The sequence below is a fragment of the Artemia sp. Qi Xiang Cuo genome, chromosome 5 (genome assembly GCF_049724085.1).
Source record: "Artemia sp. Qi Xiang Cuo chromosome 5, ASM4972408v1, whole genome shotgun sequence".
Classification (NCBI taxonomy): Eukaryota; Metazoa; Arthropoda; class Branchiopoda; order Anostraca; family Artemiidae; genus Artemia; species Artemia sp. Qi Xiang Cuo.
In genome coordinates, this window is record NC_142798.1 from 10,352,646 (window position 1) to 10,368,791 (window position 16,146).

General features: G+C 35.0%; 2 protein-coding genes across 5 annotated transcripts in view; both read right to left on the reverse strand.

The window, feature by feature from the left end:
• The window catches only part of LOC148951794 (carbohydrate sulfotransferase 11-like), a 55,570-nt gene extending 50,546 nt beyond the window's left edge, over positions 1-5,024 (reverse strand). For 2 of the 4 annotated variants that reach the window (XM_089089329.1, XM_089089328.1), the window contains exon 1: positions 4,899-5,024. In XM_089089329.1, coding sequence (XP_088945455.1) covers positions 4,899-4,917 — 19 coding nt within the window. In that variant the 5' untranslated portion in view covers positions 4,918-5,024. Of the gene's footprint in view, positions 1-2,497; positions 2,631-4,898 lie in introns of those variants that run through there. The other 2 variants (XM_089089327.1, XM_089089326.1) reach the window with 1 other exon arrangement.
• Positions 2,915-6,262, reverse strand: LOC148951795 (uncharacterized). Its single transcript, XM_089089331.1, has one exon. The coding sequence runs from the start codon at positions 6,253-6,255 to the stop codon at positions 5,383-5,385; it is 873 nt and encodes a 290-aa protein (XP_088945457.1). The 5' UTR covers positions 6,256-6,262; the 3' UTR covers positions 2,915-5,382.
• Between the last annotated feature and the right edge of the window lie 9,884 nt (positions 6,263-16,146).

Genomic DNA, 16,146 nt, shown 5'->3' on the forward strand with positions numbered 1-16,146 from the left:
AATTCTGCTATTTTTGCCAAAAGACAAGATCACGTTTATTTGTTTTTGTTTTGTTTTTTTGGAGTAATCGTATCGAAATAATGGCCCTAGAAGATCGGGAGAGGGTTTATTCAAACGGATACTAAAAGTTCTAGTGTCCTTTTTAAGTGACCAAAAAGATTGGAGGGCAACCTGGCCCTTTCCCCTCTTACGCCCCTTTTTTCCAAAGTTATCTGATCAAAATTTTGAAATAGCCATTTTGGTCAGTGGCCTAAAGTTGAAAGAAAAAAATAACTATGTCCTTAGGGTTAAAATGACCCCTCCCCACAGTCTCTGATGAGAGGCCTGTAAGTTACAAAATTTGGTAAATTTCTACCAAATCATATTATTGAGTTAGTAATAAAGTGAATACACCATTTGATGCATTTTTTTATGTTTATTACAAATATAATAACCCTTTCTATCGGAAATGAATTTCAGCCCCCCCCCCCCTATATATACCAAACCAAACCCAACCTAACCTAACCCTGAATTGGCATAAATAGGGGGGGGGGCTGAAATTCATTTCTGATAGAAATGCTTATTATATTCGCAATCAGCATAAAAAAGGCATCGAATGGGGCATTTACTTTAGTCCTAACTCAATAATATGATTTGGTAGAACTTTACCCAAAATTTGCCCATTGTTTACGCATAGTATTTGTTATTGGGAAGTATACAGATATTTTTCGGGGTGTGGGATTTTGTGCTCCGAGTGGGTTTCCATAGGGAAAATTTTCCTTATGGAGGGGAATTTTCCAGGGGAAATTTTACACTGGGGAGATTTGGCAGAATTCCTATACGAAATTCTTCTTAATTGTCTTACATTATCTTTGCCAGCTCAATTTTGTATGTGGAGATGTTCTGTGGAATCATCCGCGGGCTATTCTCAGCGTGTTTTGATTTCCAGCCAAGGGAGCATTTCCAGAGTGATCTCCTCAATACCTTGCTCTTTAAGCTAAAGTTTGACTGTGCTCTTTTCATGCTTTCCAGCCTTTCCATTCCGGAAATGTCAGCAAGTGTTGTTTTTGGTGGCATATGGTAGTTTTTGATGACGTTATCAATGCAAATTTATAAAAAGTGCCTAGTTATAAAAACTTTTCTTTCAAGTGAGCCCTTAAACAGGTCTCTGGGTGTCTGTCTAGGTATCAGGGCTATTGAGAAAGAAACATGCTAAGAAAACAATTCTTACTTCATAATATGCACAATATTTGTAGTTAACGCATTTTGAATGCAGCCCCTCTATACTTTACCCCAAACCTGCCCTAATGTGCAAATATATAGCCGAAATAAGATATTTCCCATGCATTATCCCAACGCGATTTTTTTGTTTCAACCCGTGTACCCGTAAATTGAATCAACTGTGAAGAAGCAAGAACCGGAAAAACGAGAGCTCTGGGTGGCGGAATGCAATAGAAATACATAATTTGACCTATATATTTACACATTGGGGGGGGGGGGTTGTAAGGTATAGTGCGACTATATGCAAAATGTATTAGCTACAACTAATATGCATATTATGAAATAAGAATTATTTTCTTAACATGTTTCCTTCTCAATAGTCCCTAATCTAGACTTATACCATTCTCTATGGTTTTCCAGTGCCCAACTAAAGGCGAGGAAACAAAATATGAAGAAGAACAAAAAAGGAGGCACATCAGTGATTCCCAAACAAAAAAGTTATTTTCCCTTTTTTCATGGTGGGAGACCGTAATTCTCCTGCAGAAAGTTTTCGATCATGGTGATTCCAATTTCGCACTTTTCAACTCGATCCAAAGCCATTTTGGTAAATATTTACCAAATCATATTATTGAGTAACAACTAAAGTGAATATACTATTCGATGCCTTTTTTATGCTGATTACGAATATAATAATCATTTCTATTGGAAATGAATTTCAGCCCCCCCCCCCCACCCCCTATATATGCCAATTCAGGGTATATATTTCAAAATTAGGGGGGTGGGGGTAAAGTTTAAACTTACCTCCCGTTTACATCAGAAACAAAATTTGCCCCCAACCCCCCTAATTTGGAAATATATACCCTGAATTGGCATATAAAGGGGGGGGGATAAATTTCATTTCCGATAGAAATGATTATTATATTCATAATCAGCATAAAAAAAGGCATTGAATGGTATATTCACTTTAGTTGTTACTCAATAATATGATTTGGTATATATTTACCGCCATTTTCGAGGAATTCCAGGCTCTTTTTCGAAATTCTTCTTTTTTTTCATAGTAAACTTCTGCTACAAAGTTTAACCAATATAATAGTTAAAATTCCTGAATCACCTACAAATGGCAACTCTTTATCACTAGATTGTTTTTGGTTTTTTTTCAAAACGTGTTTCAAAAATCTTCGGTTTTTATGGGTTGTGGTTCTCTTTACTAGGTTGCATCTTGAACTAAACAAACAATGATATTAAACATATAAGTAATTATGGAATAAAAGGCATTAACATGAATTATATTACATACCTTTACAAATAATTTGAAATTTATCCATTAAGTTGAAAACCCTATTCTATTCACGCTCAATTTTCAAAATAGATCCTATGAATCCTACCATAACGCCACTGCTTGGAAATGAAAACTCGCTGAGATAGTAAACCCGGTTCACGAGAGGAATAAAGAAGCTGCCCAAAATGTAAAAACTTTGAGCGCATAATTAAGACTTTACGCTCAGATTCATTCTTTGAAAATCCATCTGAATTTAGGCTGAAAACGAAGACATTTTTCAGTAAAAGCAAATTAGATTCTGTGAAAGTCAAGTTAGACGATATATAAATTTGGGGAAGAAAAAAAAGCTCTTTCTTGCGACAAGCCGTATCTTAGCGACAAAAAGTGCCAGTCACGAAAAAACAATGGAAAGTCAAGCTGGCTTACAAGACAGGCTAATAATAATAATAAATTTATTATAAACAAAAAAATAGGCCACACAGCACGGTACTCTTAAATACACTCCACAAGAAAAATAACATGAATATCTTACTTCTCCCCCTAACTTCCTAATGAAAATTATACCGGTTAGTCGCGAATAACGAGTGTAAAAGCGAGCTATTTAAATATAAAGCTATTAGAATATTTTTTTATAATAAAGCTATTAAAAATTAATTTTTATTAAAAAATTAGCCACGCTTCCGTTATCATATTGGATGTTCATGTATAATGAATGTTAACAAACAGTCTTAGTCACTACCTTGCAAGGTTCTTAAAATACTATTCATTTCATCAAGTAATTGATAATAACGTGAAGGGAAAGTCAAAATTAGAAGTTTCATAAAAGTCACGAGCATTTAATTTAAGTTTAACGCCAGAAACAACTAGCCAGAAACACTTTCCCCCAGCGGGCTGCGTTCCCTTTCCAAGCCTAGCCAATTCTTGTCTTCTCGCGAATAATAGTGTGGCAGCTTTCCGCGAGTCGCGAATAACGGAAATAAGCAATGAAAATCTGAGCCAAATTTGCTTTTCACCTCGCGAAGAAAGACCACTAGACAAGGACAAACATGAAATTTTCTTACAGGAAGGGCACGACCATTCTGGTAGGTGAATTAGATGAAAATACAAGAATGTATATCAAAAACTATAAAAATATTTATATGTCTTTAAATCTTTAGATTGAATAGCCATTCATCCCCCAGTCAATTTAAAAAAATACCTTTTTTTTGGTATTCTGGTTATTTTACATTTTTGGTATTCTACCTTTTTTCTGGTTAATTCACTGAGAAAACTTTAAAAAAAATAGTTTTCCCCCTCTTATATTTCGAAAAATACATTTTGACCCCTCCCTCCAGCTTTTTGTCAAAAACACGTCGCTTTTACGCCTTAAGCCGATTTTTAACCCTCGTTTTGGGGAATACAGACAACTCGACGATGTCTAGAGCGGTACCTAGAACGTCCTTAGAGCGACTTCGGGTACATTCTTTTCTATTAGACAAAAAAGCTAAGTGTTCGAAAGACATTACAGATAAGCTGATAATTTAAAATTAGCCAATTAAAACTGCAATTATGATTTTTGCATAAAAATTTGTTATTTTTAATTTTCGTCACGTATCTCCGAGAACTTGATCTTTGGAAATTGGTTGGAACTTAATTTAATACTAAGAGCTGCTTTGGCCTATAGATGCCCCCTTCGCAGTTTGATTTACCTAGGTTAATTAGAACACGACTTGTCATGAAGTCAATCAACTTTACTTTTAGAAATTAACACAAATTGATATTAAGTACCGCTCCAACAAAATATTAAATATAAAAAAAGAGTTTGTGCTATAGCTGAACTATGCATTGTAGTGTTATATTTTTAAAAGCACTTTAAAGATAAGAAACTGAATTACTAGCTGGGTATATACACCATAAGATATCTTTTAGGACAAAAAGCATGACAATTTTTTTATTAGTACCACAAATTGGTAATAATGCGAAGATATTTTTCAACTGAAAAATAATATTTATATTTGTAATTGTCTTTCCAAGTGTTCCTTGGTTTTCCCTGGAAGTTTTTTACCTATGTTCCAGAAGAAACAGAATATAAGCGTTTTGTTTTCTTCGTTATTTTATATTGTTGTCACAGTGTCTTCCGGAACTTAAATTTCTTACCAGGAGCGGCTTTGACCGATAGATACGCTTCTCGAAGTTTGAATTACCTAGGATGAATATAACGCATCTTGTCATGAAACCATTCAACTTTACTATTAGAAATAAAAGGAAATTGACATTAAATAGAAGACAATAGAAGTTTTGTTAGAGCTGAATTGTACGCTATGGTACAATATCTTAGAATTCACTTTAAACACGCATAACTGACTATATAGCTGTTACTATAGCTATATATAGCTGTTACACGCATAACTGTTATATAGGAAAGTGTAACGTGACACACCTTTTGTGACCAAAACCATTACTGTTGTTTTCAAATGCCCCAGGTCCGCATCACCGATAATTCAACTGATAGGAATAATACGTTGATCTGTAACTCTTTGTCCAAGTGTTCCTTGGTGTTCTAAAGTGACTTTACCTATGGCCCAGGAGAAGCAGAATTAAGTATTTTATTTTCTCTTTTTTCTTTTCTGTCTCTTCTTTCTTATTTTAAATTGTCGTCAAGTGGTCTTCCAGAACTTAGTATTTGGAAAGTGGTTGATGTGGGAACTGAAATTTCTTACCAGGGGCTGCTTTTGTCAATGGATTCCCTCCTCACAGTTTGATTTAACTAGGATAAATGGAACACGACTTGTCATGAAGCCACTCGACTTTACTATCAGAAATCAAAGGAAACTGACTTTAAATACCGCGCTAACAAAATAGAAAATAATAAAGGAGAGCCTTTATTATAGCTGAACACTATTGTAATATAGGACAAAATCACTTTAAACACAAGAAACTGAATTATTATCTGGGCACATGTACCGTGAGACACTTTTTGGCACAAAAACCATTACTGTATATTTCAAATACCACAAATCGGCCACACTACGAAGATACTTTTCAACTGATTCACAAGTCTTCCAACCTTTTTCATCCATTTGCTCTCTTATATAAGAGCTATTTTGGTTGTTCGACAATGCCTTAATAATCGAATAAGTTATAACAATTCCCTTGCATGCATGTCGTATCAAATTGTCTAAGAAAATGGATTCGAAGCCTAATGGAATATGTTCACCGGCCTCTACACTGATCACCCAATCAAATTTGCGGTTCAAGTCCTGGGGTGTTGCAAGGACAATGTGTTTAATGAAGCCTGAAGTCAATATTGCAATGTTTAAGGTCCCATCGTAACCTTCGTAATGTGAAACGATTTGTGGTGTATTGATGACGTGTGGTACTTTGCTGAAAAATACCTCTTCTTCTTTATCTCTAAATCTACTTGGAAAAATTGCTTCTTTTTTTCGTAAGAAATATCGTCCATAATTTCCTAAGCCGGCGCCTAGGTCCAAAACTGAACTGTTCTTGATAATATTTTCAAGTCCTTGCGCAAATTTTAGGCTCCAAAAAAAATTATAACCAACTAAAACGTTCTCACTATCTAGACAAAATTCACCATTATTGTGAACTCCTTTATCTTTGCATGGTTTGGTATCATCTTTTCTTCCAAAGCTATTTTTACTACTACCGTTATCACCAGGAACGACCAAATTTGCATTAGTCTCAATCCTTAAGATATAGAAAACACAGCAACATAACAATATTAATATAAATTTAAATAAGTTTATGTATGAGAATGTTCTCCAGAACATCTTCATTGAAACTAAAATTTGCAAGCTTTTGTGATTCTGGTCGTGCCATAAGAATTATATTCTGACTTTGCTAAATTTCGCAATGCTCATGTAACGTTTGTTGACCATTTTAATTGCAGTTCGAAGACCTTTTTTGTAGGACCATTCTATATAGGACATCTTTTTTTAGCTTAATTTGCATTGACGTGCTTCTCACACTGTTTCTAATAACTGCTTTTAAATAAAACTTATAATAGATGGAATTATAGTCATTACCAGCGCTTATGTCGCTTAAGGCTAAAACCTAGAGCATAAAATAAGCATGAATCAAAAACAATGGTTTGTGCTCTGTACTATTTTAACACGAATGCCATACCTAAAATAATTCAGATTTTTTTACTTTCCTTGTCACAGCTGTTGTTACTTGGCAATGGATTTCATGGTTCATGAGTCTCAAGTTCCACGCCATGGTAAATAAAAACCACCCTCAAGGGTATAAGTGTCTTATAAAATAAATAATAATATAAATGGTATATAAAACATGTGAATGACTTTTTGCTCTCTCCCCTTATACGAAGTTCTAAAACATTTCATTTTTTGTGGGTATAATTAGTTCCACAAGTGTTACTTACTGCTTTCTTGCGAGGGTGGCAATGCAACTCAACCCCATCCAATTCATGTTCGTTACCTCAACCTCTTTCTGCCGAACCTCCATTCGACTCAGCCCCTATTGAATTCAACCACATATTTATTGAAACATAATCAGCTAAGCCATATACAGCTTAATCATTTTCGCCGAAACTCTATTTAACCCTATACATCCCGACCCTTATTCCACATGAAAATCATTTAACTCAGCCTCGTGTAGCTCAACCTCATTCCACTTATATACGTGCATCCCTAAACCCCATGGGTTAGATTAAACAGGGCTGGGTTGAATAGGGGTTGAGAAGCAACAGGGTTAAGCTGAGTTGAGTTGAGTTACATAAGCTTCAGTTGAATAGGGCTGAGTTGCGTGGATTTGAATTACAGTAAAACCCTCTGGTAGGGCCGGCGCAACCTATTCTTCTTTCCTAGGCAAGATATTTTTAGCGCCCCCTTCTCCCCCCACATTTAGATTTTGTTTCCATTTTCCACCTCAATTGAATCCCTTGCCCAAAATCACAAGTTCTTAGGCTTTTTTTGCGCTTAACCAGACAATTACAATAATTTACACACACAATCCCAAATTACTTATACAAATACAAACAATATAAAGAATACTTAACGAGAAAAATCTAACCTGTGTTGCCACTAGTGCAACCATAATTATGATAGGTAATTTTACGCGAAACCAGTAGTGTCAGAGCATTTATTTCATTAGGTACATATTAGGAACTTATCAAAAAACCGATAATGTTACAAAAGAAATAACTTTAATTCTAAAAGTTTACATAGATTATAGATAAAAGTTAACAGAGAGAAGGTCTACATTTTACAACTTAATTTTTCTTAATTTCATCTTTGTGAAAGAAATCACCAGTTCCTTCAAGCCGATGTCTTTTGCCAAGTCTTGTTTAACTCATTAAGCGGCTAATTCTTGAAGCCTTTCTTGTGCCATGGTGGATTAAATATAAGGTTTAATTAATTTTAATTTTGAAAAACTACACTCACCACTAGCAACAGACACTGGCAGAGTCACAAATTTGGGGTATAATTTTTAAGGTAATTGCTTATGATGAAGTTAAGGACATCTTTGGATTTGCGTTCTTGGGTACTCTCCTAGCAATGGCTTGAAATTCATAGGTTGGTGGCTTTCAATATCTTTAGCCTCATTGTTTGAGAGGAAATGTTGTAACAATCGTCCACCAGGGACATTCATCATTACCTTCCTCTGTTCAAATTTCACTGACTTTCTCTTCAACATCATAATTATTACTACTATTTTCAAGCAGATAAGCTGCTCCTGATGAGGGACCCAGTCCCGCTTTCTCTTGTCCCGCTGTTTTGCTGATTTGTTCGTGGCGTAAATACTTTAAAAATGACCCTTTCTGTTCTGAAGTAATCTTGTCCTTTTCAGATTTCCTTTCCGATATTGAAAGCCATGACAGTCTTTTTCTTTCGGCCATTATAACGAACAATATCTACCTAAAATTTAAGACATTATATTTAGAAGTTTACTACATATTGTAGAAATTTAAAAAGATACTTACATTTTTCAAAATAAATTTCTTGAGTGGTTTTATACTTATAAAAAGTAAATCTGTATCAGACCAAGAACAGTGCAGAATGTGTATCAGCTAATTTCTACAGAAACGTATGCTGTAAGCAGAACTGTAATAGCTAATTAGTATAATAAAATAATACCAAGTAACAGTTAATTCAAAACAAAACACTGGGGGGCCAGAGGTGTAGCAAGAATTAAACTGTTACGTACAATAATAATACAAAATCGATAAATTATGTTCCCTGTAAATTGAACGAGGGCGAGAATTAAACTTATTTTATTAACGAGAATAAATATATTCATAAAGTTTTGTTTTGAAATCAATTAAAAAAAAATTCGATTTTTGCGCCCTCCCCAGGTTGCCGCCTTAGGCAGTCGCTTAGTGTGCCTAGTGGACGCGCCGCCCTCTGCTGTCTGCTGCAGTGGACTCACCAAGTAAAGATTCTCTACAGGCGTTTTCACCTTTTTTTTTATCCAAAGGTAAAAAAAACTTGAAGTCTGTTACCCTAGGTGTAGGGAAGGCTTGACTTTTGGGGTTTGAGCTTACATTTTTCACTGAAAACATTTTTTTTTCCGTTTTGCCGTTTGTGTTGTTTTTAAATAATGAAACAGATTATCCTTTTGCCGGTGATTTTAAGTATCTGCGCTTCATGGAAAGTGAGTTTACCACTCAAAATAAACTTATCTAAGAAACATTTTGCGGAAAATCCAGAATTTCAAAGGCATTTTTATATGCTCTAGGCTGCAATTGTGAAAATTTCATTTATAAAATTTAGATATCCAAGATGAGGTAATTCTTAAGAAAATCCAGCTTCGCCATTTCTTTCGTGAGAATTGTAGAATATTGATGATCGTTAGGGATTTGAAAGTACCAAAATTGCCACTTTTTAGTATTGCGTATTGCAACTCATTTTCGCCACTGACGGCTAATGGGCAGCCTTCTTTTTCAAAGGGAATGATTTCCATTGGCCGTCAGTGACAAAATCCAACTATAATCGTTTACAACAAGCTACACTGAACACTGGGTAATTTTTGGTTGTTTAAAAGAAGATAAGTGTCATTATAGCTTCATTTTTAGTTGATAAGATTTGATACACAGAAAGCTGATTTTGTCGACCTTTAGACGCCAGAAGTGAAGTGTCTGATTATGAAAATAAGCGACTGCTTGTCTGTGTCTGAGACAGACAAGCAAAATTGTAAAACAGACAAGCAAAAATTGTAAATTATATTTACAATATTTTTTTTCCCTGAATTCATGGAAAATAAAAAAAAAGTTTTGCTTACTGTACATCATGACTTTTTACTAGTTTTTACTATATTACTGGAAGTTTAATAGATCCTCTAAATTTACTAGATTTTTTTTTACTAGATCTAGTAAAATCCTACTGACGGTGGCAACCCTGGTGTCAATGAATTAGCCTTTCTGAAAGGGATGCCTTCAGATGCTATCCACACCGCCATTTTCGCTTCAGCTATCGCAATCCTGCGAGCTATCCTGATCTTGTTTCTAAGTTCTTCGTTGGATTCCAAAACTTGCTCAATCTGAATCTGACCCCTTTTTTGGCCGATTTCTTCAAAATCGACGAGCAACTAGGAATTTTTCTCTAAAAGAGCGGCCGATTCTTTGTAAAAACGGCCACTTTTATCGCTGAATAGTCAATTATCGACGAATAATCGGTCCATCTAAACAAAGCATAATTACAGATTAGTGTCATAGACCAAAGATAATTTAACGGGAAGATATTTCACTGACCATTTTGGATGGCTCCGAAAACCGTCCAGAACTCAAAATATCCAATCAATAGATGGTGTAGCAAACCATTAATCTATGGCTCGTTCTATGACTAAACTACGGGAAGTTCAACCAAATAGTAGTAAGTGACGAAGATTTCAACAACAGATGGCTGTTGTCTTCATCCATACTTTATAGAAAAAGTATTGAAAGTAAACGTATAGAAAAAGTATAAATATCCAATCCAGAGTTGGCTGTAATTTCGCGTGCCAATGGACTATATGGGAGTGCAATATTATCTTCTAAAGGAACTATCTGTGGCATAGAGCAGTGAAGTCAAATTCTCGAGACCGATATATTTTCAAAATAGGTTCAGTTTGGTCCTCATTGTAATGATCTTGTTTTCAATCAATCCCTTTCTTTTGATTTTTCTTTTTTACATAGACGTATATGATTGTTATTATGTAGCTGGAACCTAGTACAGAGCGAATCTCGGCCCATGGTTACAAAAAGTTGAATAACATGCATTAGAAACAAATTAGGCATTAAAAAATATTTGAACGGAATGGTGACTTTTTGTTCAAAATTTAACATAATATTTTCTTTGTCGCGAAAACAATCTTCCATAATTTCTCAAAAAGTGCCTGAAACCCATCAAAAACGGTGACGGATTGACTGTAAATAGACCCCGGTGCCACGCCGATGAGGGAAGACCGGCGGCGGTGGGGCAAAAAACAGCGCGCCGCGCCGCGCCACCGGTAATGTGCCGGCGGTGCGCCGCCGGAGCGATCAATGTTGACTGCAAACATTAATGCTTTCATCAGTCTCTCTCAAATCACAGCTTCAATTTACACCATATTCGAGCCTATTCATGAGTTCAAAATTCACAAGTCGCTGGCTGGAAACTGGTCTTCTTCCTTATTCATCGAGAGAAGTAGAAATCTGGTAGAAAGGAAATGGCTGTGGCGTTTCAGAACCCTTGCATAATACGAGTAGTTAGTAGTATGTACATATTGAATTTGCCCAGACATATAGCAATATCCATGTTATTTGCGGAGACATATAGCAATTTCTACATTATTCTATAGAAGCTCTACACCTTTTCAAAGAGATTCAGAGCGATAGACATTTGCAAAAAAGGGGTAATTAGTGATTGGATAATTTCTTAATGTGAAACCTCTGAATAACATATTTTTGGAGCATGTACTTCACGATGGATAAAAGGGTTAAGGTGATTAGCAATTACGAGCAAGGATCCCTCCACTGGTTCCTGGCAGTAGGCTACGCATATCAAATCGCTGTACTGTGGGTTAGGTAACATGATTAAACACGCTTTTACAATCGGAATTCATTGATTGACATTTGCAAAAAAGGAGTAATTAGTGATTGGATAATTTTTTAACGTGAAAGGTCTATTTTGGAGGGTCCTTTGCTATTTGGGATTACATTATATTTAAAATGATATCTCATTTGCATTAAGCTAACTCAATTTGCGAAAAGGTATTCCATTCGCACAACTCTGCTCTGATTGAATTGTCGCCGACAATGGGTCGAAAATTACATGTAATCACTGCTAAGCCTTTTGTTATTGCTAGGGGATTACCCAATTCACTTCTTAGTGTTAACTGACAGAGTTCCAAATACGAACATTTTGAAAAGCAGACAGTTTTTTTTTTGTTATTAAAAAATTGGATACTATAATCAGAATTATTTGATTGACATCTAAAAGGGGGTAATGAGATTCGCAAATCGGACACTATGAAAAATATTAATTAATGTTTTGAATAATAGGAGTGTGAATGATTCTAATTAGTGATTGGATTGTATGAAGGGGGAGAAAAGGATTAAAGTGATTAGAATTTAAGGTAACCCCGAAGGAGTTGTTAACTCAGGTAATTTGTTATAAATTTGAAACAACATCAGTCTATGAAAATGGTTAACGACGGTAGAATGACAATGTGACTTGACCTAGCTTTACCTTTCCTATGTGGTCTGTATAATAAACAAGTGATGTTTGATAAGTATTGTCAATTTAAAATAGGATCTAACCGTTCCCTTCGTTCCCCCATTTCTGAGAGCAGGGGAGGGGAGGGGTCAATTTTGGAGGGAAAACCAAAAATACTCAGAATCGAAAATAAATGAGATCTGCCTCAAAGGGAAGGCTCAGAGGCCCTTAGTTCCCCCATTTCTGAGGACAGGGGAGGGGGAGGTCAATTTTGGAGGGAAAACCAAAAATACTCAGAATCGAAAATAAACGAGATCAGCCTCAAGGGGAAGGCTCAGAGGCCCTTCGTTCCTACATTTCTGAGGGCAGGGGAGGGGGAGTCAATATAAGAGGGAAAACCAACAATACTCAGAATTGAAAATAAACGGGATCTGTCTCATGGGCAAGGCTCAGAGGTCCTTCGTTCCTCCATTTCTGAGGGGCAGGAGAGGGAGGGGGTCAATTTTGGAGGGAAAACCAAAAATACTCAGAATCGAAAATAAACGGGAAGCTGCCTCAAGGGGAGGGCTCAGAGGCCCTTCGTTCCCCCATTTCTGAGGGCAGGATAGGGGGGGGGTTAATTTTGGAGGGAAAACCAAAAAAACCCAGAATCGAAAATAAACGGGATCTACCTAAAGGGGAAGGCCTGGGCTGATGTTTGCAAGTTGAAGAATTTGTCTTTGTTGGTTTAACTGTCTAATTTGCATGTCTTTTCTCTGTATACAAGTCCGGTTTCTTTTAATTGTATGCCTAGTTGGGTGTTTGCAAGTCCAATTTGGAATTTAAAACCTACATTTCTTATGTTTCCGTGTGTGTTAGGTCCATGGTGTTTAGGATTTGAGAATTTATCTTTTCTAGTTCATGTTTTAAAGTGTCTGAAATCATGAATTAGAATAGTTAATTAGCTGTTTAGGGTTTTCAGACCTAGGTTTTTTAGATTTTCGTGGGTGTTAGGTTCCTGGGATTTATTATTTGAGAAGTTAACTTTAGTATTTCATATTTTGACTTGCCTGAAATCATGAATTAGAATATTTAATTGGCCGTTTGGGGAATTTCAGACCTAGGTTTTTTTTATTTTCGTGTGTGTTTGTCTCCGGGGGTTTATTATGTGAGAAGTTAACTTTAGTATTTTGTGGTTTTAAGTGCCTGAAATCATGAATTAGAATAGTTAATTAGCTGTGTGGGTTTTCAGACCTAGTTTTTTAGATTTTTGTGGGCGTTAGGTTCCTGGGATTTATTATTTGAGAAGTTAACTTTAGTATTTCGTATTTGATGTGCTTGAAATCATGAATTAGAATATTTAATTGGCTGTTTGGGGATTTTCAGACCTAGGTTTTTTAGGTTTTTGTGTGTGTTTGACTCCTGGAATAGTTAATTACCTGTTTAGGGTTTTCAGACCTAGGTTTTTTAGATTTTCGTTGGTGTTTGTTTCCTGGAGTTTATTATTTGAGAAGTTAACTTTAGTATTTCATGGTTTGACATGCCTGAAATCATGAATTAGATTAGTTAATTAGCTGTTTGGGTTTTCAGACCTAGTTTTTTAGATTTTAGTGGGTGTTAGGTTCCTGGGGTTTATTATTTGAGAAGTTAACTTTAGTATTTCATGGTTTGACTTGCCTGAAATCATGAATTAGAATAATTAATTAGCTGTTTGGGTTTTCAGACATAGTTTTTTAGATTTTCATGGGTGTTAGGTTCCTGGGATTTATTATTTGAGAAGTTAACTTTAGTATTTCATTGTTTGACTTGCCTGAAATAATGAATTAGAATATTTAATTGGCTGTTTGGGGATTTTCAGACCTAGGTTTTTTAGGTTTTCGTGGGTGTTTGTTTCCAGGAGTTTATTATTTGAGAAGTTACCTTTAGTATTTCGTGATTTAACGTGCCTGAAATCATGAATTAGAATAGTTAATTAGCTGTTTGGGTTTTCAGACCTAGTTTTTTAGATTTTCGTGGGTGTTAGGTTCCTGGGATTTACTATTTGAGAAGTCAACTTTAGTATTTCATGGTTTGACTTGCCTGAAATCATGAATTAGAATATTTAATTGGCTGTTTGGGGATTTTCAGACCTAGGATTTTTAGGTTTTCGTGTGTGTTTGACTCCTGGGGTTTATTATTTGAGAAGTTAACTTTAGTATTTTAAATACTAAACGCGCGCGTACATAGGCTAACCTAACCTATGATTTTGGTATTTCTGTGCAATAATGTGGAATTTGGTAACATGTGTGTATGTTTGTGTGTTTGTCTGTGTGTGTTTGTGTGTGTGTTCCGACTCTTGCATAAGAAAACCTTAAAATTTAGTAAATTGTCAAACGATGTCAAAATGTAACCTCTTAGTTTAACTGAGGTATTTGACCTTTCATCTATGCCGAACAAAAAAAAATAACTAGTTGAAGATGTGTTTAAATTCTTCATCAACATAAAATCAAAAACATGAAAATTAAAATGTAAATGCGTATTTCAATGAAATAATAGCCTTCTTAACAACTTAATGTCCATAAACAGTGGAAATCGGTTTTCTTCAGTATTGTTTGTGAATGATTAAAGATGGTGACTGACAAAAACATTTTGAAACTAAAGAAAACCTTAAAATTTAGTAAATTGTCAAACAATATCAAAATGTAACCTCTTAGTTTAAGTGAGGTATTGGACCTTTCATCTATGCCGAACAAAAAAAAATCTCTCAAACCCCTTAAAGCTCTTTTAAAAGATACAAAAACTACTTATTTAACTCAAAAATTTCGTTTTTAATGGGCACCAAATAGTTGATCAAATTGATCTCAAAAGGGTTCATGATAATAAAAATAGTTTGGGGCAAGAAAAAAAAAACTAAAATAATGTCGTGAAATAATTTTCAACACTCAGAGCAGGGGGACGTTGGAATTGAATCATAGAGAAACATCGAGTTTACTTAAAAAAGAAACTACCATTAATATCATACGACCTAAATTATTTCATCAAATGCGCCAGCACTCAAAAACAATCCTTTCGAAATTCTTTTAACAAAATCGATTCTCATGTTAAACTGTTGAGTCAAAGACTTTTAGATTATCGAATGTCCTTACTGAAAAAATACTGCATTAAAAAAAAAATTAAATTGATCATACGACCTAAATTATTTCATCAGATACGCCAGCACTCACAAACGATACTTTTGAAATTCTGCTAACAATATAGATGCTCAAGGTAAAAGTTTGAATAAAACCCTTTTAGGTTATCAAGTGTCCTTACTGAGAAACTACTACATTAAAAAAAAATTAAATTGATCATACTGCCTAAATTATTTCCTCAGCTACGCCAGCATTCTTAAGCGATCATTTTGAAACTCTTCTAAAATAACCTGTTCTCAAGGTAAAAGTTTGAATCAAACCATTTTATGTTATCGAGTGTCCTTACTGAAAAACTACTGCATTAAAAAAAAAAATTAAATTGATAATATTGCTTAAATTATTTCATCAGATATGCCAGCACTCAAAAACGATCCTTTTGAAATTCTTCTAACAATATCGATGCTCAAGGTAAAAGTTTGAATCAAACCCTTTTAGGTTATCGAGTGTCCTTACTGAAAAACTAATACGCCCACGAAAATCTAAAAAACGTAGGTCTGAAAACCCAAACAGTTAATTAACTATTCTAATTCATGATTTCAGGCACGTCAAACCACGAAATACTAAAGTTAACTTCTCAAATAATAAACCCCACGAAACAAACACCCACGAAAATCTAAAAAACTTAGGTCTGAAAACCCTAAACAGGTAATTAGCTATTCTAATTCATGATTTCAGGCACGTAAAACCACAAAATACTAAAGTTAACTTCTCAAATAATAAACCCAAGGAGTCAAACATACACGAAAACCTAAAAAACCTAGGTCTGAAAATCTCCAAACAGCCAATTAAATATTCTAATTCATGATTTCAGCCAAGTCAAACCACGAAATACTAAAGTTAACTTCTCGAATAATAAACCCCAGGAACCTAACACCCACGAAAATCT

What these genes read in the sequence shown, in the direction of transcription:
- LOC148951795 (XM_089089331.1), bottom strand. Translation starts at nt 6,255, where the DNA reads ATGAAGATGTTCTGGAGAACATTCTCATACATAAACTTATTTAAATTT.